The 27,547-nt window shown below is 40.1% G+C and overlaps 1 protein-coding gene across 3 annotated transcripts in view; it reads right to left on the bottom strand.

Moving 5' to 3' along the window:
• The window catches only part of BMPR1B (bone morphogenetic protein receptor type 1B), a 150,188-nt gene that overhangs the window by 21,182 nt on the left and 101,459 nt on the right, over positions 1–27,547 (bottom strand). For all 3 annotated transcript variants that reach the window (XM_062637634.1, XM_062637635.1, XM_062637633.1), the window contains exons 2-4: positions 11,758–11,917; positions 2,434–2,536; positions 1,094–1,196 (exon numbers count right to left, since the gene is read on the bottom strand). In XM_062637634.1, coding sequence (XP_062493618.1) covers positions 1,094–1,196; positions 2,434–2,536; positions 11,758–11,900 — 349 coding nt within the window. In that variant the 5' untranslated portion in view covers positions 11,901–11,917. The remainder of the gene's footprint in view (positions 1–1,093; positions 1,197–2,433; positions 2,537–11,757; positions 11,918–27,547) is intronic.

Genomic DNA, 27,547 nt, shown 5'->3' with positions numbered 1-27,547 from the left:
GAAAAAACCAACAAAGTAGTACATAACTCTTATGTTGGAAGTCAAGAACTTTATGAGGTTTCGCTGACTTAACGGCTTGCTAGTAAACAGTGAAATATTTGCATACTACTCTCCACAGGTCTGATTTTGCAGCCCACCTGTGAAGAATTTCATAGACATGAAGGGAACAGCTTACAGAAGTGAAAGCTTTCTCTGAGCATGCATTTGTGCAAGTATCTGCTGTTTGCAGATTTTCAACTCAGAACATCGTGATTACAAACTATCCTGCAACCTTGAACTGATTCTCGCAGACTAATCTCCATGCTGACCACTTCAAATCTTGGCCATTGCTGCCAGTGCCAAGAGTTTATCATGGATGAGCTTACAGTTACTTTGGAATACATTTCTATAAAATTTATCTGCAACATCCAGCCAAACTAGTTTTACCGACTTTCAGGAAGTGATGTTTAAACAAACAAATGAAAAAGCTATAATCTTGCCCCAGAATCTACTAAGTTAGTACACATCCATTTGCATGGGCTCTTCCCCTACATTCTATTTTCAGCTGCATTTTTCATGTAGGAAAACCACTTAAGTGACTAATTATTGTCCTAGTGCGAGATTATCAGGTCTTTTATATAAGAAAAGCTTAACAGTCTTCAGTCAACCTGGACTGAAGACCTGGACCCAGATGTGTGTGGAGTTGTGAACAGTAATGCATGCTGCAGGGACTAGAAATAAGATTCAATTTTATTATCAGGTTAACAACGTACATAGCAAAAGGCATCCTCTGCCATGACAAACAGAAGTCTTTGGGATAATCACTGATAGCCAGCAGGCCTGTGCTAGGATAGAATCGTGTAACTAATGCATCTGGTGCTCACTACATGCATGCAACAGAAATAATACCAAGTATCAGCAACCATGGGTCAGGGCACTGCTACCCACATCACCTACAGGAATTCAGCAACACTGTTTAATGCAGTTTATCTTTCTAATCATGTGCAGCTGAAGGGGGGTGCTTTGGGTTTGGGCTTGGGCTTTGTTTCTTCCTAAGGCACAAAGAGAAACAGCAGGAAAAGGTCGGTTTGGTACTGGATTTACCTTCCCTTACCTCGAGTTTTCAGTGGTGGCAGCGTAGGGTGAAGGTGTTTGTTACAGAAATCTTGGCCTGTGCAACATTCAATAGATCTTCTTTGGTGTGGAATAGGAGTGTCCTGCAACAAACAATTTGATAGAAAGTAATTATCTATGTTGTACATATACATCATCATTCTGGCACTTGAGAAAAAGATGCACTTGTTAGCTGGACTGCAGGCTGTTACAGATTTCTAGGATGTGCAGAGTAAGGATATTTGCCACTGAACATATCCAGCAACATTTCATCCAGATAATTAAGAGATCCATTCACCCCTAACAGACTTCTGTTAGTGCCTTAGTGCTGCAGAAGGGACTGACTGTTTCTAATGGTGCAATTATTAGAACTGTGAATGAATCCATCAGTTAGATCTGTATTTAAAAAATAAGTTAACATGAGTATTCAAAACAGTTTAGCCAGAATACTACTGAAATTTCTGTGGGCTAATTTAGCTGTCACTTCTAATCTCATGGGAAGCTGGGTAAAATATCTTTCATGGACCTTGATGGTTATACTGTTCCTGTACTCACGTAGAATCATTTAAGGTTAATGCTAGAAAAGACAAACACTTTACAGTGACCTTGCTCCACTGCCCATAGCCATTCCATTGCTGCAGTAGTCATCAGGTGGTCACTGCACCTGAAGGGAATTTCTGGCACCAGAAATCCAAAAACTAAAGCACAACTTCATGTAAGACACGAAGATTGTTGTGGTCCATCAAATAACATCCTAACTAACTTTAGCTACCATGGACACTTCAGGAATTAAGACTGCATTTCTCTAAATTTGAACTTCCTCTGAGCTGAACTGTTACTAGTAACAGCAGTGCCAAACCCCAAAACCTATGCTATTGTTAGAAGCAGCTATAATATCACAATTCAGGGATATAAATTCACTCTTCTCAGCAATCAGTGTAGAGCAACTATTACGTAACCGTAGAGTGGTTTGGACTGGAAAGGACCTTAAAGGTCATGTAGTTCCACCCCCATCTGCCATGGGCAGGGACACCTTCCACTAGACCAGGTTGCTCAAAGTCCCATTCAACCTGGCCTTGAACACTGACAGGGATGGGGCATCCACAAATTCTCTGGGCAACCTGTTCCAATGTTTCATCGCCCTCACAGTAAAGAACAACTTCCCTACATCTACCCAAAATTTCTCCTCTTTCATTTCATAGCCATTATCCCTTGTCCTATTACTACCTATCTACCAAATAAACGGAAGTGAAAAATACGGACATAGTAACATCTGTTGACCGCACTTCAATTGAAAGCTGTCAAAAAGCCAAGCAACACTGGCAGCAAATGCTTTCTTACCCGACACTGGAAGTCAGAGCCCTCTAATCCAAGACATCCCTTAGTGACTAAATGTCCACCGGACTCATCTTCTTCTATTATGGTAAAGCAGTAGCCATCAGTACTGAGGATTGGAAAGAATGAATCAGGAAAAAGCTTTGAAGTGAAATATATGCTGCTGAATATAGTCTTAAACTTTGTTCCTTGCAAGGCAAATCTGCCATTAACAAATTGATGCACTAAGGCAGGCTGGATGACTCAGGAACCCAAGGCAACCTACCTCTCTCAGTGCAGTCCAACAGCCTACAGGCCTGTGGACCAGCTCTTGCACACACAAAGGAAGCTCTGCCTTAGGAGTTCGCACTTACCTTTCCAACATTTAACACCTATAAACACCACTAACAAACATCTCAATTCTCTGCCTATGGTCATTAGCGTGTTAAGACTTGGGAGACCTATATAAGTGCGAGCATCAACACTACAGCAGGTCTACCTTGTGTGTGGGGAACAAGGCATGAATATTTGCACCACGGTGAAGACCTGAAGAAGGAAACATTTTTGAGGTACTAAATACAAAATATTATTAAGAGTGATTTGTGATTCTTGTTTTAACGATATTACAAACTGCAACACTCTTGTGTATGAGTCCTTGAGTTATTATCAACACCCTTCATAACTGTTTACTTGGGTTATAAGGCTGAAGTGATCCATAACGCTTCTGTTTACAAGAACATGCACCAGGAGGACAAGTACACTAACAGATGGCTAGATGGTGCTAGTCCTTCCTCAATGAAGGTCAAGTGCCTGAACGCTATGGAAAGAGGGGGAGAAAGACACAAAAAGGGTGTTTGCATTTTACTGAGACTGCTGTACACTGATTTCTGTGCACTCTGAGGGAGATACACACCATGCGCAAGAAACACAAACTGACTGATTTGCAGGAAGAGGAACCAAAAATAAAGAAAAAAATATTTAATATAAGACATTTAAGTAATATAAAAATAAAATATTCTGTTATTTCCCCAGGAAAATAACACTGTTATTATGTGCAATGAGTATTTTTCAGAAGAGAAGAAACAAACTCAGTTAAAACAAGGAAATAAAAAGAAAAAAGGATTAGAAAACTGAAAGACAGCAAAATTTCACATTATTTGTCCTTACTTGAATGAAAGGAGAATCTAACAGGGCTATAAAAGCAAAGGCAATGAAGATTAGGAAACCAGAGGCACAGTTACACATGTAAGAGATAAACACAATTTGTAAGTATTAACTACATGACAGGCTGATGCTGGATAGGATCATGTCAAATATTCGCAGTGGCATATTTTTATATTAGTGGTGCAGGGTCTAGCCATAGTAAGCTTATTACTTCAAATAATAATCTATCACAGGTTATTGACTTCTGGATTTGAAAAGTAACCAGTTGCACGTTGCAAATGACTTTCTCAGACAAGCAAGAGATGACTTCTACCCTTCTTTGACATTGTGCATATGAGTAATGCAAAGGAGACAGCAACCCTTCTGGATAACAACCACCTTGATTTCATTGCTTAAGCTTGAAAGATAGGAACAATAGGATTGCCAAGAAAAGAGACTATAAGGAATCCATTAGAGCAGAATATTATATTAGATTACATTTTATTTGTTTGCATGGTGCCTTTGATTCAAAGTAATGAGTAAGTTTAACCCAGGGGACAGAGTAACAAAACAATAAATTGCAATCAAGTGAAACACAAAAAGGAACTCCACAGCTAACTGTCCCCAGCAAAACCAAAACAGCTCACCAGAGGAAAGCAAGGGAAGGAAAAGTCAAATTGTTTGCGGGGGGGGGGGCAGAAGCAGGAAAGTATGCAGCTTTATTTCTTTTTTTTTTTTTCTGTCTTCCATGGAACACTGATTCTTAGCTCATTTCTGAAAGTTAAATTCAGGCTCCTCAAGCATTTCAGTCCCTCTGAAAATTTTAGCCCAATTTTAAAAAGACAAAATTAGACTGGATAGAGCAAAACAGAAAAGTTGCAAAGCTTCAACAATAAGGATAAATCATGTTCTTTACAGACAGTGGAAGAGTAATGAAGGAAAAGTATGAGACAAAAATAGCAATGCTGAGCAGAATAAACACTGGTACCATTTGTTTGCATCTCTAAGAAAAAAATAAACCAGAAAGCTTTCATGCAATGTAAAAACTCATTATCATATTGAAAATATCTCAGGTGTTTGGGCAAGAAGTAGAAGTGACTCTTCTTAAAAGAAAGAAGTACCTGCTTCCCCCCTTCTGCCCCTGACCTGTTCTCCTGGTTCACAGGATGTCAGATGGACCACATGCTGCAAGTAAAGAGCAGGGCATACCTCTGCTGTTTTATTGATTACCTCATACCTGTCTATGGCAGAAATGAAACTGTTCTTACTATTATAACAACTCAAAACCAAATCAGATCAGTCTGCATCATCTCCAATTCCATGTTTATTTCGTTGACTGTATAAATAGAAACATATGTACATTGCTGATACATGCAAAGCAAGATGAAACACCTATTCTCCACTTCCTAGCAAAGATTAGTAGTATAGAATTATTTCTTAAACTGTGTAATTTGAATACTGTGTAATTTGTTTCTACAAATGGAGCATAAAAAAGGAACTCAACCTGATGTTACTGAATACATCCAGGTACACATCCACTAGCTTCCACTACACTAAAGCAACATCTTATTAGAGTATGGTGGAGGAGAACGGTTAAATACATTTCGGATGCGATCACTAGTAAGCACATGTTTGGTATGCCACATATTTGCCAAGTCAAATGCGAGCAAAATAAAGGGGGTTAACAGAGGAAACACTGACAGACACTGATGTAGAAGATGCTGCAATAATTACAGATTACCCAAAAGAAAAAAGCAATCTTAATGGAGACCTTTACTAAATGACAGAAGAGAGGAACAGAGGCCAACAGCTTTGCAGCTGCTCACACAGATGTCCTCACTGGCCAACAGCCATTTCTCACAGAAGATGCCATACTTCAGCTACCAAAACTTGACTGCTGAAGATTTCCTGTACTGCTCTCTGCATGTGTGATGCAGCCAGGGATGGCAATACATAACTCAGAAAAGCAAAATCTTCCCTTTGTTCAGTGCCTATCACAAACAGATCGGTTAAATATCCTGATGAAAAGATTCCTTATCTTTAATCTTATTTGCAATTGAGTCCATATGAGTATTACGGTTTTTGTCCACTCCTCTTTATACTCCTGGTTTCAACATCAGAAAGAGCTAAAGCTCTTTTCATTTCCATCCAAAGCAACATGGCAAGTTTCTACACTTTTAAAAAATTATCAAAAATGTAAAAATGTTAAATTCCATTCCTACAGAAAGTAGGAAGTTCATATTCTTCTGTAAAGACTGGCTGAAATAATCTAATGCAAAAATTGGCTGACTCCCAGTTTGCATCTAATTTACGTATTTTGTTGCACCCTTCACTTAATGAAGATGATGAAGGCCAAGTTTAGGAAAACGCTGACTTTGGACACCATCCATAAACAAACAGCCATAGTAAATGTGCTCAACACATTTTCAGAAAAAATAATATAGTTAGCAGCTGTGCATCAGGGAAGTAACATGAAACCAAACAAGAGCATTACACAGTTGCTGAGCCAGATGCACCTTCAGATGTTTGCACAGCTACTCTGAAGGCAAGGAGAGACATACAGGTGGAGCAAAGCAAAGAAGCTGGCTCACACGGGGCCACAGTTTCTTGCCACGAGTTCCAAAGGTGGTGATGTTGGTCCTACCACACATGCCGTTCTGTGCATGGTACCTTTCGGCTCTCTGGGTGCCCAATGATGACCCTCCACACAGAATGGAGAATACCCAATGCATACTAGCAGAGCATCTTTTCATAGATGATATATAGGTCTATCAATCAAAATTTTCTCTATTCTACATGTCGTAACTATTCTCCCAGGACTGAGACATGACCCAGCCCACCAAATATGTCTTGCATTGTTCTACTAGATCACAAATCAGTTCTCCCTGACACATGGAGTCACAATGCAGAAAACATGCCACTATGCCTATCTGTGAGGGACAGTCCTAGAAACTGCAGGCTTCACGTTAAATGTGAGATTTGACAGGGTACCTCTGCATTTTCACAAGGGCTCTCTAGCACCTTTCACTTCTGTGCAAAATCCATTTCAGTACATGTGAGAACTATCAAGAAGCAGTCAAAACAAAGCTACTCATCTTCCTCTTTTCCTTTTTAACTTTTTTTATTCCTTTCTTTTGTCTCCAAAATTTAAACACAGACCAAATGTTCTCTTTTACTTGACCTTAAGATTACACTGCAGTTGAATTTGTATGATGTAGCTCCTTCTTTAATGCTACAACAGACTTAATATGGAGGTTTGCTGTTACACTTCGTTTTTTTAATATAAGTAAATTTAATATGCAAGGGAAGTGTAAGGTATTCCAGCACTTTCTGCACAGTAACAACAAAGTACTCCCACACTGAGAGTAATTAATGCAACAGGTCACAATAGAGGGATTGCATTACTATTTAGCTTAAGGTTTATACTAAATACCTAATGGGCAAGACCTAAGCAAAACTAAGAACAAGGAATTTCTGGGACACAGTTGAAAAGTGTGGGAGGGGGACTTTGTGTTTCAGTTTAAACACTTGGGGTGAAGTCATCTGCATAGCCACACTTGAAACATACAGAGGGGGCAAGGAAAGACTGGAGCTTGCAAATATCTGTCTCTGTTGCCCTTTGTTTTTTTATTTGAATCATCAAAGAGGACTCAACTGCCTCTGGTACAGTATAAAGGATTCCATCAAAAAATGAAAATAAACAACAAAAAAAGTTTGAAATAGTTAACTTGGAAGACCTCACCACAACTCCTTTATCAGAAAATGTTCAACTTTACCCTAAAAATTAAAGGCGCTTAAAAGAAAAGTTGTCTGAATTCAGTGCTTTGGCCCACTGTGGAAATCTTCCTTCTACATACCAAATCACAAAGAAAATTCAACCCTATCATCTGGAGAATGGGAGAACAGAAATAACATAGCTCAAGTGAATTATCACCTCTGGTAACACTGGAAAGGCAACTTAATCATTTTATTGCTTTAGATAACCAAAACTACCTCAAGGCACAGTTGGCCAGAAACACCATCAAGACCAGTAGACAATACGTAAGAAATTAAACTCTATCAGCTTGATCTTAAAAACCATCAGCATTATCTGCGAATGGAAATTAGAGTACAACAAGGCACCTAATCAGTCTCTGCCTTTACTGTAATCCCACTGCAGTCAAAACCAATTAAATCTAACACTATTCTTTAAAATATGCAATTAGTTATGATTAGACACAAACTGCCTGTGCATTCACTCTGTACACACAAAGCTTGAAATGGCACGGTAAAACAAGGTCCTGGTTGTGTTCGAAGCAGCTTTAAGCTTCTTCACTGAAAGCCTTTTCTGCGTCACACAGATGTTAAGAAAGAATAGTTTCAACATGCTGCAGGTTAACACACCCATTACAAGCAGATGACTGCAAACCTTCTGCAAAGATCTGTGTTGTCAGGGCTCCTGGTGAGCACACTAGAGCTTCATTAAGAGCACACTTATGAGCTTCAATTGCCCAGTGTGGCACCTGGGACACCCCTATCCACTCACCCACTCACATCCCCTAGCCAGGTCTTCTACTTAAGCTCAGGTCTGAGGCTGAAACACCTCTCTGAGTGATAGTACAGGAGTGCCTGTCTCCAGCCTTGTTTCCTGTCTGGATCCGAATCACTACTAGTCATGTGAAAGGACTTCAGGGCAGCTGTCTTTGCTTGTTGTGTTCAGGTACCCTTGGGGAAATGGGGTTGTGATAGGTGAGGATATGGCTGGCCCTAGCATCACCTTCAGTTTCTGGCTAGGCCACCTCATGCTCTCTGAGGCTAACCCTCACTTGATGAGATGAGCCTGTAATGGGTTTTCCAAAACTAGTGCTTGTGGATTACCCCATTTTTTTAAAGCACGTAACCTAGAGCTATGTTTTCCTCTGTTGATAGAGAATACAATCTGCACCTAAAGCTAGAGTGTTATCCTTAGCTTTCTAAGTATTATTGGACTTAAGCTGTGGAAATATAAAGGGAAACTCTGTACAGGAACACAGCAGGCTGTTAAAAGGGTTTGATACAGATGTGGTTAAAGAATATTGACATTTAAAAATACAATTGCGGAGAAGACTGGAAATAGCCACCAGATGTCCTCATTTTTATAGAAACATTCAGACTACTGGTACTACATGCAGGATCTACACTTCAATAGATAAGTAACTATGGTAGCAGGCCAGAATCTTCAGGTGGGATGGCAGACTACTTCTTATGAACAATTTTTAATGATTGCAATAGGACTAGCTATTTTATTCTGAGAGTTAATGTAAACACAGCTGGAAGTGTTTTACCATTGAACTTTCAGAGCCCTCACCCCTGGGCATGCAAAAGCCTTCCCTGCTTGGGTGAGAGGAAGGGGACAGTGCCTGATGCTCTCCAGAACCCCCACCCTGGCTATATATGTTATCAGTGATTTCCCAGGTGTCAGGGCTTTACCAGGCCTTTGGGTACCCCAGCATATGCTGGCTTCTCCTGCAGGGCTGGCAGATATAAACTGCAAGTCCAAGCATAGCTCAAAGCTTAACAGACTGATAGAGCTAACAAGAGGTTTGATATTCATTTAAATATAAAATGTAAAAGGCTTTTAGTGACTACATCTGAGGGAAGCAATAATTAATGCAATAACTTTTAATCTAAAGCAGTTCATTTATTATTCAGAAAAACACAGTGGGATCAATACTGCTTAAATTTCAATATGGGGAGATTTCCTTTACAGCAAGGTTCAATGAGAATTTCTGAGTGCTTTCAAACTGCGCCAGCACTTGTTTGGGCTAGATGAAGTATGAAGTTACTGCCTGACTAGTAGGAAGATCCCAAAATAGAGGGAAAATGAATAATCTCTGCTAACATGGTTGATCTTGGCCAAATCTTTTGAAACCTGGTGTCAACCCAGCCAGCTAACTGGAGACCTAATAACTACTCTTTCCTAACAGTAGGCTTTGGAGTCTCATCTCTGTTATGGCCCTTTTCATATTTTGTCCAGAATTCCAGCTATGTGGTAAGGAATTCAAGAAGGAAAGTATTACAGACTAACAGTTCAGTAGATACAGGGAAAAGGAACAAGGAGTGTTGTATCCTTTGTATCTCACACCACGGTAAGGAGAGCCATAAAAGTGATCATCCTGAAAATGATTACTGCTGACAAGCCATAAAGGAAGGGTATTTAATTCAAGTTAATTCATTTTTTGTTGCTTTATGTTACTCCAAACACTTCAGCAGCTTTTCACTTGTGTTGCTCACTGGGCAAGTGGCAAGGTGGATACTGCTCAGGTAACAGCACAGGATAGGAAAGAGGAATAGCTCTAATACAAGTCTTTAAGTATTTCCATTTTCCTGGACAGGAAAGTGATTAATATTTGATGGGTAAATTCCAATTTCAATTATCATTTTGATGTCTAAATTGGAAAAAAAAAAGAAATTTTGTCACTCAAGTAGAACATTCAAGCCTGAAATGTACAAAGATTATTAAGACAACAGGGGTTATAATTTTGTAGTTCACTACCACTTAACTACCTATCTTTGTGTATTAACACCTAAAAATAACTTTGGTATTTGACACTATAAGGGGATTTGTGAAGAAAGTTTCTTTTAAGTATTGCAGAGAGGTGAAAATTCATAAATCTATTTTAATGGGACATTTACTCATACCTCCTGGTAACATGAAAAATGGTTAACATCAGTAATGCCTACAAACCAAAGTGCAACAGCAGGGCTTCCCAGCTGGGGTATAAACCTTGTTCAATGGGTTCCTTAACATGGGTCCCTTTGTGCTTCCCAGGTCATGGATTTGAGTGTCATCTGCAACTTCCCTGTTACTGTGCGTGTGAGACAGCACATGTGAAAGCAGTGACTCTTGCTGGGCAGGAACAGGAAACAGCTGATTCACACTGCAGGGGATCTGCAAATTGATATCAGAGTGGGGTTTACAGCTTTTTAAATTGACTGCCATGTGAGAACAGTTAGACTTAACTCATGGCTAGAGGATGGGTTTGTAGGAAGAGGATAGAAATGGGAAATGGTATTTACAGCTGTCATCAAAGCTTTGATACACTTCAGTGTGAAACTGGAGGCTGAACATAATTAAGACTGGCTACAAAACAACACTCAAATCCAGCACAATATCTTCAGCAACCTTAGGCTTTCCACATTTATCTTTTTAATGTGCTGCCTTGAAAAGCTGACACAATGGTAGAGTCTCACCTCAAACAGTACTGCGTACCCAACTGGCATGGCTGGTTGGGTTCACTTCTGTGCCCTGCTTTGTTTCTCACATTCCCACAAATCCACTAGGCTATAGCTGATGTGAATATCTCCAGTATCTCACCTGCTCTAAGTAAGCAGAAAAGTTTAATTTTCTCATGTGAAATATGAAGGGCTGACCTGCTTTTCTGCAGCTGAAGCAAACTGAACATGCACCTCAAGCTATGACAGAGATGTTTAACCACTACCCTCATTCAGCAGCCATAATATGTGTACAGCAAGAGCTGCTTATGGGTGGGCAAACTGGCACCCTCAGTCACCTCTGCTGCTTCACGCAGTGTTAGGTCAACACAGACCACAGCTGTGCCTTCAAGAGGACTGTGCAGAGCTGGACATGCCCCTCCCTGAGGAGACAGAAGGATGTGAGGAAGCAGAATCCAACCCAAATGAGGGGCTTGTAGTACTCTAAACACAAAATCAAACAGAAGACTATAGCTAGTGTAAGAAAATGCTCAACACCTCAAGAAAAAGATCACTATCCTTTTAGCATAGAAACAAGAAAAACAAGCCTTAAGGATCTACAAAAGATAGCTCAGCTATTGCAAAGACACACACTAAGAGCAGGGTTCTTATAAATGGTGTTCCATAGACAGTAATTATAAATTTATAAGCATTTACTGACATTTCAGTATACATTTCCATTAAGTCTTCTCTAACTGCATGCACCTTTAAAAACAAACTCCTACCTTCAGAATATTTCATATACAGTGAACTAACACAAGTATTATCTAAAACTGTAAAGATACAAACCCCCTAACATAAAAATCTAAGTATGTAGCTGATCTCTAGGTAAAAATTACTTATGATTTTTTAGACACAATGTATAAACAATCCAGTTACTGCTTAAACAAAAACTCCAACACCCAACCTAGGACTGCTGAGCTACCACATATAGGTTTTCCTCATGTTTCACCACCAAATAGATATCCCACAAACCTGCACGTGCTGTTGACTGAGTCCTCAGGACAGTGGTGGTGGCACTGACAGGACAGCTTCTTTGGCAGAGGGGCGGGTGCCGTGCTCTCACTATCTTCTCTTCTGGTCTCCATGCTCAACTTGGCAGAACTTCGTAAGGGCATAGTGTCTAGAAAATTTGCTATAAATATAAGGGGTGGAAAAACAAAAAAGGCATAGTTATAGGCTGGGTTGCAAGACTTGAAGGAAGGCATTTAAATATTTCTATCCATCAAAATCTGAGAAAGTTATTTGAGCTTGATGTTAACTACAGTGGTTTTCTCTGGAAGCCTCTGAAATGGTCACTGGATTTGAGGCTTATTGGGCCTCAGTGGCATTAGAGCAAATTGATGTTCAAGTTCTGCTTCTGCCAAAGAGATATGCTGTGCTTTCCAGACTGTGAAATACAGCTTTTTGCCTTTTGTATTACGCAGGTCAAATCCTTGGTTACACCTTTACACTGTCTTTGTCTCTCTACTTGGCACATACCTACAGTCACTGAAGCCCATAAGAATCAGAGAGATTTACGGTACTCCAGCCAGAGCAGAACATGGACGTACAATTCAACGAATTAATAAAGTTATGCTCTTACAAGTTCAACAGCACTTCCTCTCACTGAATTGCATAAGCACTACTTGGAAAATGAGGAAAACCAGTTAATTATTCATAGATTTTTTTTTTTTTTTAAATAGTAAAAGGCAAGAACGTGGTTTAGAGTGAACAATGCTGAAATATATGGAGGTGATTACTTCTAAAAATATCAGAGCACTGAATCTCCATGGAGCTGGTAGATTACAGCTAGACATGTTGGTGATGAGCTGGGAGTTAAGTCCCCTCCCCCCAGCTCTACTCATAAATATCAGCTTTCAGTGCTTGTGAGTATTTTAAGCCTCAAAGACAAAAATGCGATCAGCATGAAAAGCCTCAACTGGCAGTTTCTCACTTTCCTTTTGCTTCTCTGTAAGAAATCTTACTAAAGGGTCATTTACAAACAGCTGTCTCCAACAGAGTAGCTGAAGAGCAGGCTTGAAATTCTCGATTTACTGTTAGGTCTCTAGAAACAATTGGCATTATTATTTTGATTGGCTCCTGACCTGCTGCTTTGACCTTAATTAAAATCTTCCCCAAAGTTCCATCATCAGGACTAATATATTGTGGAGCTGGCAGAAAACTTAGGACACAAATAGGCTGGCATTCAAATTTACACTTTCCAAGAGTTTGAAGAGGTCATGTAGCATATGATTTTGCTTTCAGCTAATGCCCAGGGCCAAAACTAGTGTAAAATCATTGCAGTTTAGTGTTGAAAACAAGCAAATAAAATTAAAAGACATAGGAATAACATTTTCAATCGGATCATTTCCCATCTTCTAAGAAGAAAAACTCATTCCATTCTCTGGATCCCTTCATGACTTAAATTCCTGACTGCTAGCTAAGAAGATGGGCAGATCTTTTGCCTCTGAAATTTTGATTTCTCACCCAGCAGATGACCATGGAACATGCAAGCACACTTCTTCCGCTCAGAGTTGAATTTCAACAAGGTTGCTTGACTTCAGAGAGGAAAGACTTTCCAGCAGTCCCTTCCCCAGAATGTAACATATATGTAGAAACCCACAAGAGCTTGCCAATTTGGCAACAATTGCCTTCTGATTTCAGGTGTGAAATGCACAGTACGGGATGGTGAATGCCCAACTCCTTTTGCATTTGCTGCTGTGCTGTAACAAGCTGATGTTGGTCATGCAGCCCTGGCTCTATCTAGGGATTAGAAGCCCTCTTCGTTCTGAAAGGTCTCCTAAGGAGCTATGTGCGAGTGCAATGAAAGCAAGGTATTTCAGGCTATTTAAATCTGGCTGCTTCTCTGCAGTAGCCTATTCTGTCAGTCTGCTTATGGCTAGCTTCCCGTCCCTGATGAACTCAGCACAGCTTGGGACAACTGAAGAAAAACAGTAGTATCAGAAATAAGGTTATTGTAGTCTGCTGAGAAACTTCCTGACTGCATCAGGGAATTAATCAAAGTTGAATGTCTGAAGATCACCACCAGACTAGTATACCTTCATCAAATTTAGAGCTTCTCTCTTGTTTCCACTAAAATACACCAGCATTTACAACGTACCTTCCACCACAAGGGCAGGCAGGCAGCCACCACAGCTTTCATGTCTCTTTGGAGTACTGCTCCTGAGAGATATTTTCCTCTGTAGGGCTGGGACCACTCACAACTGCCATGTGATAGCCTCTGTTACAGAATGGGAAATGTGTGCTTAGAAGCAGCATGCTGCTGTTGTTTTTTTCCAAATGGGTTACTGAGCGTCTCTCTCCATGCTTTGTTTCACCTGAGCTCCTTTACAGAAAGGCACACCTACAGAGATCCTGAAGCCAGGAGAAGGAAAACGGGGAAAATAAGGTGCTGAAAAAGGTCAGCATTATCCTGAATGACCATGAGAATAACTAATGTCTAGTGTAAGCCCTTACTAACATGCCAACAAATAATCCTTCTTAGATAAATTCTTCCATTTTGCTTCACATCATCCTAGACTTCATGGTAATTCATGAGCACTAAGCTTTTACTTTGAAATAATTTCTCATGTGGCAAACCCTTAATTGTTTTCTGGTTTGTCTGGCTAACTTTTTTTTTAGACAATAGAGAAGCGATCACAGATCCTCACTCCACAATCACAGTGAAGTAACTATCGGGATTAACTGCATCTTGGCTTTAAATGATGCTGTTTAAAGGGGGTTTGACACATCTACGGACAGTGGTACCTCACACCCGAAAGTAGAATCACCTATTTAAGCTTTGCATTGACTCATGATGTAGGTGAAAAAAAAAAAAAAAAAAAAAAAAAGATCTAAAGATCCCATCTCTTAGTGTACGTTCAGTCCTCAAGCTCTGTGCCATGACTGCCAATAAGTACTCCGGCCCCTGCCAACTGTAGCCATAGTTATGCAATTTGGACAGGATTTCTCCACTAGATTCTGGATAAAGCCCAGTAACTCATTTCACACTGGCTCACAGCCATCAGATGGTAATGACTTTTGGGCACTGGTCTGATTCAACAAGTCTGGTAATGTAGGAGGTGAAAAGCTCTGTATTTTGTAGTCCAGATCTTGAACCATCCTGTTTCCAGAGGATGAGTAATTAGCAGTAGTTATCTTAACAGATTTATTTCTGTACCACTGCTTTGTGATTTATGTGTTGCCTATGCAGTGAAAAAGCTGATCTCCCATGACCTTCCATGGGTTTGTAGGAATAAAAGTCAGCATCTCTTTTGGGAAGAAGCAAGTCTAAGGGCTACAAACAAGTCTGTTAAAAAACAAACAGAAAAACCCCAAACACACAAAAACTTTTCCACTTCATGGAATGCCTGTTTCAACTGTTGCTGCTGCTTTGGACCTGAAACTTAATTACTTCCATATAAAAGTGTCTGAACAGTAACTAAAAACAAAACAAAAACTACAACCCACCTAAACCTTAAAAGACAGTCTACTTGATAAAACTGACAGATGGAAATTTTAAACCAGAAGGTTACTTCATCTATACCCTCCACTAGCCTATACAGTTACTGTGCTTCTCCTTAAAACATATTTTAATAAAATATGAAACTATATCATGCAACAGCTTGCTGGAGTTTCCTATGCTATATTATGAACTACAGCCTGGTGACTTCTCATCAGGCCAGGGTTAGACCATCAACATGATTGTTTTAAGAGAAAGGGAAATAACTAACTGCTAACTCACTGTGTCATCAGATAAAAGAATTTCCATGGGATATTTTTTGGCAAATAGTCCGCAATGAAAACACAGCACAGTTAAATAAGTTGAAATAAATTACACCTCTTAACTCAGCCTGATCTACTGTGTAAAACAGTCAAGAGGTAACAGTAAAACACTTTTTATTGGTGACAATCATGTAACAGGGAAGGAAAAATACACCATGACAGTTTCCCTTTGCTGGATATTCAAGGCTACCATAAAACTCAAGGAAAGGTCAGATGCTGAGACCTGCACATTTCTGATCTAAAACCACAGTAAACAAAATCTCACATAAAAACACCAAAAAAAGAGAAAACAATGTGCTTTCCTTTCCAGTGTGTGACTACATTGCTCTAGTGAGCCCTATCTGAGGTTGATTGAAATGGTGTTTGAAAAGAGCTGTACCCTGATGCACATCCACTGTAATAAACTGGCATACTAAAAAAAAAAAAAAACAAAACAAAGTAGCATTGTTAGGCTTATCATGTATGATTTGCTTCATTTCCCACCTGTGCTAGATTTCTTGTATACCATAGTAAGTAGAAGCTACACATTGCTCCTTCTCATCTGTATACTTAAAAATTTGGGCTGGTTTTGCTTCTATTCAAGATCCAAAGGAATGAGGTTTACAATCTGATGCAACCTTAGACAATCTATCAAAGTGGTCTTCTTAAAAACTGTTTCTGTCTATATTCATAGAATTGCCACCGAGTGCGAATATAGACAGACATATACAGCACTACTTTAAATAATGTATTTAATTTCTTGAAATTTTTTTTGCATTTGGTTTGAAAATGATAAGAACCCTTCTCTAAAAAGTCTGTTTAAACCATCTTAAAAACATGATGTTATTAGCTAAATTAGTCAAGTTCAACATGGACTGTAACAAGCTGTGACAAAGCCACTGAGAATAAGACCCTTCAAATTAATACTCATACCATGCGACTTGCAACTTAAAACCACAAAGGCTTCTTTGGTGTCATGGCATGTGGAAAATGCACATGTAACTTGCTGTCCACCATGACATCACAGTTTGATTGAGTGTTACTTTCTCCTGGTTTCCTCTCATTTCTGCTATCCACAATTAATCGCTGACTTATTTTTAATTTGGAAGAAAACGAGAAATGGTTGTTGCATTTTTCATAGCATGAGCGAGTGTACCAACAGAACAGAAAAAAAAGCCACATGACTTCTTTAAAATTTCCAGAGGAAATTTCATGCAAGGCATTTTAGCCTGCCAGGCTGGACTCAGTAAAGGCTATCCCTACCCACTCTAATTCCCCATTAATAAAGAATTTCCCCAACTCTGTCAAATCTTTTACTTAATTCTATCTTCTACAGTTGTTTGGTTCCATCTATAAATGTTCCATGACAAAGAAAAGCTTTTAAAATAAAGTTTTTAATATTTGTAAAGATTAATAAAAAGGTATTTCACCTAATTCTCATCAAGATATCCATGTATTTTCCTTATTTCTAATCTCTTCTCAAGAGCCCCATTTTACTCAGCAAAGGTAAAGGGTGCTGGAGCTACCACTAGTCTTTTCTGAATTGTGTGTTCTTGTACAATTCAAAATGAACAAACATTTTGCATATACTTGTGCAAAACCACTACTGTTTGATGCATAATAGAACTGGAACAGCGAGATGCAAGTATTTCAGGAATACTAAGGTGAGATCCAAGGTCTGATCTGACAATGACTGCCTCTTTTGACTTCATCCCCAGATGGATTTTAGGTCATAAGAGGGTAGACAAAATGCAGGTACAGCTAGATCAGACCTCTTCTGATCTCCACCAAGATGTTACTATTTAAAGTACCAAAAAATAACTAGAGAGGTATCTATTTCAAAGGCACACCAGCCAAGCTTTGAAAGACAACATGCAGAAACTGAAGTTTTCCCTGGTGGCATTACTTTACAACTCCATTTATCAATTCAGTTCATACTGAGTACCTACATTTACTTTACAGAACAGCTTCAAATAGAATATAAGCTACTGAATATGTACAGTGTACAAATGCATATTAAAGGATAGTCCCATGACTTCATCAAACTTACAATATTCCTTACCACAGAAAACTGCATCAGCTATTTTGGTAAAATTGCTGAAGCAGTTTCTTTGAAAGAGGCTGTTTTTTCCCTCTCATCACTTTTATGTACCTGAGGTTTTTCATCTCTTCTTCAACAGCATCTTGGGAAAATGTCTAACTAAATGTAATCAAAATTCACAAAACTATGCCAGCCACATAACCCCATCTTCCAGCTATTAGCATCGCCTGATCAAAACAGGGAATGAAAGCTCAGGTACAAAGATGTGAAACAAGCAGTCTGGTTATTGAGCTACAAGCAGCAGACTCTGTGCCACACTCTTCATTTAGAAAATGTTTATGTAAAAAAAAAAGACAGGAACATTGCTGTTAACATCCAAAGCTAGTTATGTCTGCTTTTAAGCTGCAAATCCCCACATACACTTGTAATTCCAAGCAACAAACACTCAATTACACTGAATTCCACCATCAGGAGATGATGGGAACATCACTACAAGTGATCTTGAAAACTCTCATGAAGACTAGCAGCAGGGTACGAAAGAGAAAAGCAGAGAAGCAGTGCAATGCGATACCACTACTACCAAGCCATGCTTTGCTATATGATCTTTAGGAAGGCATCAAAGATTGCAACAGGCAAGCTGTAGATTTTTACTTATTATCATTTCAGATGATATTCAGATTGAGGCACTCAGACAACAGCATTTAAAAGAAACAGTGATAAACTGCTTTGACCCTGTGGCTCTCAGATATGTTTAATAAATCAATGTCAGTGTCACTCCCGTATCCTTTTCCAGAGAAGGTACCATGGGGTACCATGCCAGTAGTCAAGACAAAAATAGCGCCTGGAAGATAAAAATACCAGCTAGCCATTCTCACCCCAACATCAAAGACTGCACCTGCATATTAAAATATAATTAGCATGTGCACATGCCATGCTTGCAGAAGACGGTGCCAACATTTTTCAGAGGTGCCAGTGCTCTTTTAACTGACTGGGTATGCCTGTAGATGTGACATATCCCCAGCTCAGCCTAAAAAGCAACCTACTTCATAAATCACTAACTCCTTTCTCAATTCTATTACGTTGGAGTCATTCCCTCACAATTCTTATAAGAATAAATTACACAATGTAATACACAAAAAATGCGAACATTAACAAAACCAAAACTGTCATACAGCTATCTTATGGCATAAGCATGCTATGCTTTCAATGACTTTTTAAAAATTTTATGGCCATAGATATACAACCTTATTCTTGGATTATCGATTAGCTTATCACAAATGCTTCCCAAGTGATGGGGATGGTGATGTTTCCTACCAACTCCCCTCCGCACTCTTTCTCAAAAATCCATCTATCTCCCAGAAGGGCAGATTATTTAGTGTCCGAAAAAGAATCAGTAGTACGTCTGGATAATTTTTCACGGGTGGATGCTATCGGCATCCCTAAATCCCACCTGTTTATGACACACTCAGCAACCAACTGTTGCTGAATGAAGTGCTCAAGGATCTGTAAGAATTTTTCTTCCTGGAAGTAAATGTTACCTTGCCAGGTCACCAGGCCAAGCAGTGTTTTAAGTAATTGAGCAAGTGATAGTATAAATTCTTGCCTGTTCAGCTGCCAAGGCAGGGACTGAATTGAACTGACTGCTGCTACTGTTGGCCTCACCACACAGGCTGAGTAGGGATTTGAACCGCATGTGTGGAAATCATAAGCAATGAAGAAGATCTTTGTTCGCAAAGGAGGGCTGAGGCACAAATCTTATCTTCTGCAAACATGGCTGAATGCAACAGAAAGTGTCATTGACTGAGCCACTTTGACAGAAAACAAATCCATTTAAAGGGGGAGGAAAGCATCTCTATTGCAAACCAAAATTAATTGCAGGCATGGAACAACAATAATCAATTCTGACCACAGACATAAGCGCTATGGTTTTCCTGAAGTGTTCGAGTAGCCTAAAAGCATTTCCCTGTCTGAATGCTTCAGAGCATCTGCTGAGCTCGTGTCTGGAGGGAAGGAGGTGAGTGCCACCCACACCCAATGACAGTGCTGCCAAACCATCAACCAGTCCCTGCTGGCAGGCTGCCTTGCTCATCCACCCAGCTGGGCCTCTAAAAGAGGAGGAACTGCCCATCAGGCCCACTGGGTTTGCTTGCTTCATTTTCTTCCAGTGTCATATGGACACATCATCATCACTACACTTCATAAAGCACCTCAAAGTCTGAGAAAGAAAAGTGAACGGCAACCACCCTTAAAACTTCTATCAATCACACATGCTTTTCTGGGCCAGAAGTTTTCAAGAGCTGGTGACAACCTTTCTCTCTTGGACTTTCTCTATAGAATATGAAACAAGAACAATTCTGGTCAAGTGGAAAACTGTTGGGTTTTGGTTATTTTTTTTTTTCCAGAACCCAGCCATATATGAACTGTGCTGAAAAGTTTTAGGAGACGAAGTATATTTGATTTTATTATTCAGCTATTTTCCAATTAACTAGTATTTAAAATGTATAGAACAGATGCAGCATTTTAATAAGCATTACAGACATATACATGCATTATATATTGCCAAAGTACCTTTAACGTTTTAGAGAAAGACTAAAACCAGTCCTAGCCCTGTAATTCATTCCCAAAATGTAGGTCTGGCAACAAAATTTGTCTATTATTGCCAAAACATGAATTTTTAAATTAACTTCAAACCCAAAGATTAACATATAAGACATGCAGGAGAAATAGAGAAAAATCTCTTCTTTTTAGCTTGTTCCGTACCAAAAAAGAGAATAGGAAATCTTTTACCTGCAGTATTTTCTCTGTAAATCTACTACCTCCCTCTTTAAAACTAAACCAACCAAAGCTCATCTAAAGTTTTGCAGCAGACCCCGACACCGTACAAACTCTAACCCACAGACCAAGTGAATGAATAGGGAATCCCTGGTAGGTTGTCATCTCCCCTCCTACCAAGAACCGAAACTTCAAACACAACATGCGCCCATCACAAGCAGCCAGCTCCCCACTGCCCCATCACAAGCAGCCCCACAACTCACCAGCATGACAATGACACTGCTTTTTTGTCAGTCATGCATTTTCATCCTTTACCTTTCTGCAAAACCCACTGAAGTTCATGTTTTGGGGTTATTTTTTTCAGTCTCTTTAGTGTTCTGCTCAAACCAGGCTTTTTTTTTTTTTTAAAAAAAAAGAGAGAAAAAGTAAAAAAGATAAAAATGGGAAAATAAAGGGGGGGGGGGGGGGGCACAAGTGCTTTGTGAGCTGAAAAGCTAAGCATTCTACTTACACTTGTTTTCCATGGACTTCTTACATTGCTGCCAGATTCCCCAAAGATGAGAGTCATGTGAGGAGGCAGAGGGTGGCTCAGGGGGCTCTGCTAAGCAAACACAGCACCGTACGCTGGGCTAATCCTGCACCTGTGGCGTGTTATTCAGCAGTAGAGAAATGTAGTCCAGACTACCTCTGCCTAATGCAGCTCAGCTGTTTTTCTCTGTACTCCCTTTGACTGGAAGCTGGCAAACAGTATTATTTCAGCCAGGCGCAAAGCAAGATTCAGGCTACATAGGGTATGACAGTAGAAAGGTGGAAGAAAAAAGAAAATCCCGGAATTACAAATAAAATAAAGACTCTGAGTAATACAGAATGTGTAACTACTTCCAGATGGTTGACAGCAGCTTCCAAGGTCAGTATACGAAATGCACGCTGGAGCCTTCTGTTCTTCCCACCTCCTTTTAAAATGGGTCTATCTGCAATATGGGATACACCATAGTGGCCTGGCTCTCATTTATCCAATTCAATACACGCTTTCCTTTGAGCACAATCACAAGAAGGTTTCAGGGGGTTTTAGGCTTCCTCTTGTTTACTTCATAGGTAAAACAAAAAATGCCAATAGAGAACAGACTATTAAAAGAAATGGCATACAACCAGCAATTTGTGGTTTGTTTTCTTTCTTCAGAAAAAGGGCCACCAAAGAGTTTTGTGAAGCTGCTACCAGGATCCATAGATTTTATCATAGCGTGTCACAAAAATGATAGGAAACTTGACAAAAACTATATATGAAGAGCAGAAAAATTTGGTCCCATAATGGAAAGATAGCAAGAATTTTACTTAGAGTTGAGGCATAACAGTTGAGAATAATTATCCTGATGTTTGTCTTACAAGTTGACTAACCACTGTTAAAAATTCCCTGCAATTGTGATCCACACAAAGATATAAGGAAAGAATATTATTTTAAAACAAACAAACAAAACCCCCAAACACAGACTATTATTTCACATCCTTGAAATATAGTTAACTTGCAAATTTAATGCAAGGAAAAGTAATCTGGTAATTGATATTTACTCCAGATAACATAGAATCATAGAATAGTTAGGGTTGGAAAGGACTTTATGATCATCTAGTTGCAAGCCCCCTGCCATGGGCAGGGACACCTCCCACTAAACTATGCCACTCAAGGCTCTGTCCAACCTGGCCTTGAACACTACCAGGGAAGGAGAATTCACAACAAGGTCATTTAATATATCACACCCCCTCACATAACATCTATCATTTCCCTGTTAGAGTGTAACTGTTAGAGATGACCTATAGCTACTGTTGCTAACCAGTTTTTTTTCTTTCTAAGCTGTAAATATCAGACATTGCAGTTAGAATATGCTCACAGTATTTTGTACTTAAATGCTTTTCACTACAAAAAAATGCTTCAGATTCTGCTCCATCCATTACTTAATCCAATTCCATGTTTGGAAACTGGTAATGAAAATAAGAGAGATCTTCACATTCACAACTACATATCCAATTTCTTGTTAGAAGGTTTATTGCTGCTGTTGTTTACCAGTGTCATTATTTCCAAAGAAATAAGAGGTATATTCCTATGAGAAAATGCTCAAAACTAATCTGGAACCCCATGAACTTTCAACTGATTTCATACTGAAGGGCTGGCTCTTCGGGGTGCTGGGTGAAAGCAGTATGATTCCTAGAGCAATAACCAATGACAGGTATCTGGATAACTGATCTGATCTACAGAAGAAAAGGTAAGAAACAAGACTTTATACAACAACAACATCAAAATAAAAAAGTTGCCTCCAATTTCAGAAGTTGCCAATGCAATGTTGCAACATGATTTGGCTAGAAACTGCTTAACAGCAGTTATCACGTTCCTTCTCTTCAACACACCAAGGGCATCCTGCTTACTCTACCTTGTGCCTTTTCTAGCCCGTTCATGGGAACATATAATAAAAACATCTTCAGATCTGTAAGCAGTGTTTTGAACTCGCTTTCTTTGTACCGTGTGCCTTTTGCAGCGCATGTGGCATTACCCAGACTATGCCCTGTACCAGCCTGCTGTTCTCTAGCCAATACAAAGCTCAAAACCTACTTTTAGGATAATGCGAAAGTTCAGAAAAACAATGAAAAACATGGAAACTGAAGCATAAACAAGACTGAAACAAGTTTCTTTAAGTAGGAACAGCTTTCATACACAGTTTCTTTTACAACCAGTCACCCACCTAAATGTTTACATTCAATTAGCTTTTCAAAACAGAGGAGTAGATGCCTGCGGAGACACAGGAATTAGGTACGGAGACTGCTTTGTATATCACTAGCTAAAATTCACCTAAAGCCAGCAAAAGCTGTCTGTTGTATCACCTATTTGAAACTAGAATATTGTCACGGCTGAAATTCTTCAAGGGCAACATTCATTTCCCACCACATATATTTGCAATTTCCAGTAAGTATTATCCTTGTGAGTTAAAAAATCTCAAGTAAAAGATCATATTGGCAAGCTGAAAGAAACATAGAAGAATATTAATGCTTAACGTCATGAAGCATTGTTGCTCCCCATCTTATTTAAATTTCATGGATAAATAAGCAACTTTTGTTCCCAAGGTAATAATAATATAGCATTTCTCATGGGTGGTAAATCGACTCCTTTTTTCTTTCTTTCCTTCCTCTCTTCCTGAAGCATGCACTTAACCTTATTACAATGGAAAGCCTACCACTCTCCATTCAGGAACCAAGCCAAAGGACTTGTCAGGAAAATACAAAAAAAAAAGGTACCTAATCTTCATTAATACATTAAAAAGTCATTAAAAAAGCCCTAGGACAAAACACAGTAATTACCAGCTGCCTAATTATTTTCTCATCTTCTTTCAGCCCTCAACACAATGCCTCTGTTAGGCTGCCTGCCAGTAATATTTGGAACATTAAAAATATCCCAAATTTCTGCAGAGATTTCATGTCACTAAATGTGCTCTGACGGGCAAAACTGAAGCAAATATATGAGTAAGCCAATATAATTTACTTTAAGTTATGAGGGAAGTGAGACTACTGCTTGCTGTCAACTCACCCTCGGGTTTGTATCCATATTCGTAGAATAGTTCAGTGATAGGGGGTTAGAGGTGGCTGAGGACAAATTTCAGTTCCCAATTAACACTACTGAGCCATGAAAGCCTTGTCTACTAGGCGCCATCCCATACAAACTATCCTCCCACTGCACAGGGCCCTTGCTCTCTGCAGAGTTCAGTGTCTCCTGACTTGCTCAACAGTGTAAGCAGAGGGATCATTAGTTATGACTGGTAGAGTCTAGGAGATAATGTTGACTCTTATTTCAGGAACTATCGAGCTATAAACACGGCTCTGAAAGCCATTTATCTGCATTTCAAGATAAACAGAGAGCTACTCAATTAAGTAGATTGCAAGAAATAAGCTACAGCTGCCAAAGCAAGCAACTTCTAAATTCTGAAACGGAAAATGTGTGCATTTAAGAAGTACAATTTTATACCATTAAATTACTGACACTGAAGTTCATAAGCAGCATAGCTCAACCACTCCGCAATGTCTGATAAGAAATACAAATCAAAGAGTAATTACAAAACAGTTAATTCCAAGTGATGCAAATTACATGCACTTACAATTTGCAAGCTACTACCACAGATGCCAGTTATGAAGTATAATGCTATGAAGTGGCAAACCTTGTACAGCAGTATTTACATTTTATCTCCACATCGCTGCAATTTGAAAATGAGATGCTATCCCAGACCCTTGCAAATGAGATAAGATGCTGAAGCTGTCATGCCTGAATCTGCATTTAGTAGGGAGAACATTCTTACTGAGATAAGCAACAGAGTATGAAATTATTTTCTTGAGCCTTGCCAACCAACCACATTTTTTAACTCAATACTATTCATCTCTTCAGACATATCTCTCTGAGATCTTTAAGATAGTTATTTCATAAAATTAAAAGCAAAAAAACCCAACCCCAGACCACTAAAAAGCATATCCACAAAACAGTTTCCAGTATCCTTTAAAAAGATGAATACAAGGCATTCTAAGCATCAAAGAAAGATGGATTTTCTTTTTTTTGTTTTTTTTTTTTGTCACAAAAATTAAAACCTGATCTTTCCTCGCACTTCCAGATGCCAGAGCTTTTCCAGCCAGCTCTGAGGTCAGACAGGGGAACATGCAGGTGCACCATGCATCAGCAGCTGAAAGCCTGCGGGGTTGTGCCGGAATCCGATCCACCCCCCTACATTCCTGCAGGCATTATAAACACTCCCTGAAGGAATATTACCCTAATGCGGACTAATTTTCCGCAAACAGCCCCAGCCTCATTAAACCTCTTCTTTATCACCATTGTTCAAAACAGATTTCCTGGTAATATTGAACTCCCTTATGCCCATCTAAAAAGAAAAGAAACTCCTTTTATGTCCTCTCCAGTATCATTTCTGCTACTCAGGTCCACTGGCACTACACAATAGTTCCAATAAAAATATTCAGTTTCTTCATAGGGTAGTAATGTCCTAAAGACTATGACACAAATTAAGAGAGAGAGAGGTTTTGTTCCCATAAATAAAGAGACCACTCTCCAAACAGGATTTGACAGATTTATATGGGTGACTCATCTCAGCAAGCAGACAAGCCCAAGTGAATTAATGGCACAGTACTCCAAAAGCAGGTGTTTTCCTGGACCTGCAAGTGTTCATGCTCCTGAAATGGCCTGGTATCTTTCCCTTCCCAAATCCTTTTGCCTTCAGTGGGATCACACAGACTCTGTTCTCTCAATACAGAATCATAGAATCATAGAATACGGTTGGAAAGGACCTTAAGATCATGTAGTTCCAACCCCCTGCCATGGGCAGGGACACCTTATGACAAATCATATCACCCAAGGCCTCGTCCAACCTGGCCTTGAACACTGCCAGGGATGGAGCATTCACAACCTCCCTGGGCAACCTATTCCAGTGCCTCACCACCCTAACAGGAAAGAATTTCCTCCTTATATCCAACCTAAACTTCCCCTGTTTAAGTTTGAACCCATTACCCCTTGTCCTGTCACTACAGTCCCTAATGAAGAGTTCCCCCCCCCCAGCATCCCTATAGCCCCCCTTCAGATACTGGAAGGCTGCTATGAGGTCTCCATGCAGCCTTCTCTTCTGCAGGCTGAACAGCCCCAACTTCCTCAGCCTATCTTCATACGGGAGGTGCTCCAGTCCCCTGATCATCCTCGTGGCCCTTCTCTGGACTTGTTCCAACAGTTCCATGTCCTTTTTATGTTGAGGACACCAGAACTGCACACAATACTCCAAGAGAGGTCTCACAAGAGCAGAGCAGAGGGGCAGGATCACCTCCTTCGACCTGCTGGTCATGCTCCTTTTGATGCAGCCCAGGATATGGTTGGCTTTCTGGGCTGCGAGCGCACACTGCAGCTGGCTCATGTTCAGCTTCTCATCAACCAACACCCCCAAGTCCTTCTCTGCAGGGAAGCTCTGAATCTCTTCTCTGCCCAACCTGTAGCTGTACCTGGGATTGCTCCGACCCAGGTGTAGGACCTTGCACTTGACATGGTTAAACTTCATGTGGCTGGCATCAGCCCACCTCACAAGTGTGTCGAGGTCCCTCTGGATGGCATTCCTTCCCTCCAGTGTATCAACCGAACCACACAGCTTGGTGTCATCGGCAAAATTCCTGAGGGCGCACTCAATCCCACTGTCCATGTCAGTGACAAAGATGTTGAACAAGACCGGTCCCAACACCCATCCCTGAGGGACACCGCTCGTTACTGGTCTCCAGCTGGACATTGAGCCATTGACCACAACTCTTTGTGTGCGGCCATCCAGCCAGTTCTTTATCCACTGAGTGGTCCATCCATCAAATTGATGTCTCCAATTTAGAGACAAGGATGTCATGTGGGACAGTGTCGAATGCTTCACACAAGTCCAGGTAGATGACATCAACTGCTCTACCCCTGTCCATCAGTTCCCTAGGCCCATCATAGAAGGCCACCAAATTGGTCAGGCAGGACTTCCCTTTAGTGAAGCCCTGCTGGCTGTCACCAAGCACCTGGTTGATTTTCATGTGCCTTAGCATGCCTTCCAGGAGAATCTGCTCCAAGATTTTGGCAGGCACAGAGGTGAGACTGACTGGTCTGTAATTCCCTGGGTCATCCATTTTCCCCTTCTTGAAAATGGGGGTTATATTTCCCTTTTTCCAGTCATTGGGAGCTTCACCTGACTGCCATGATTTTTCAAATATGATGGCCAGCGGCTTCACAACTTCATTCGCCAGCTCCTTCAGGACCCGCGGATGGATTTCATCAGGACCCATGGACTTGTGCACGTTCAGGTTTTTAAGATGGTCTCGAACCAGTTCCTCTCCTACAGTGGGCACAAGGTCTGCATTCTCACAGTCCCTGCGTCTGCCTTCCAAGACTTGGGTGGTTTGGTCAGAGCCTTTGCCAGTGAAGACCGAGGCAAAGAAGTCATTCAGAACCTCAGTCTTCTCCAAATCCTGTGTAGCCAGTTCTCCTGAGAGCTTCCTGAGGGGGCCTACATTCTCCCTAGTCTGTTTTTTATTTGCTATGTACTTGTAGAATCCCTTCCTGTTATCCTTAATACCTCTAGCTAAGTTTAATTCTAACTGGGCCTTAGCTTTCCTAACCTGGTCCCTAGCTTCCCGGACAACATCCCTGTACTCTTCCCATGCCAC

Source organism: Pezoporus occidentalis, unplaced genomic scaffold (genome assembly GCF_034315485.1).
Source record: "Pezoporus occidentalis ecotype Australia unplaced genomic scaffold, CSIRO_AGI_Poc_V1 ctg53, whole genome shotgun sequence".
Lineage (NCBI taxonomy): Eukaryota > Metazoa > Chordata > Aves > Psittaciformes > Psittacidae > Pezoporus > Pezoporus occidentalis.
This window is presented reverse-complemented; position numbering and strand designations above follow the sequence as displayed.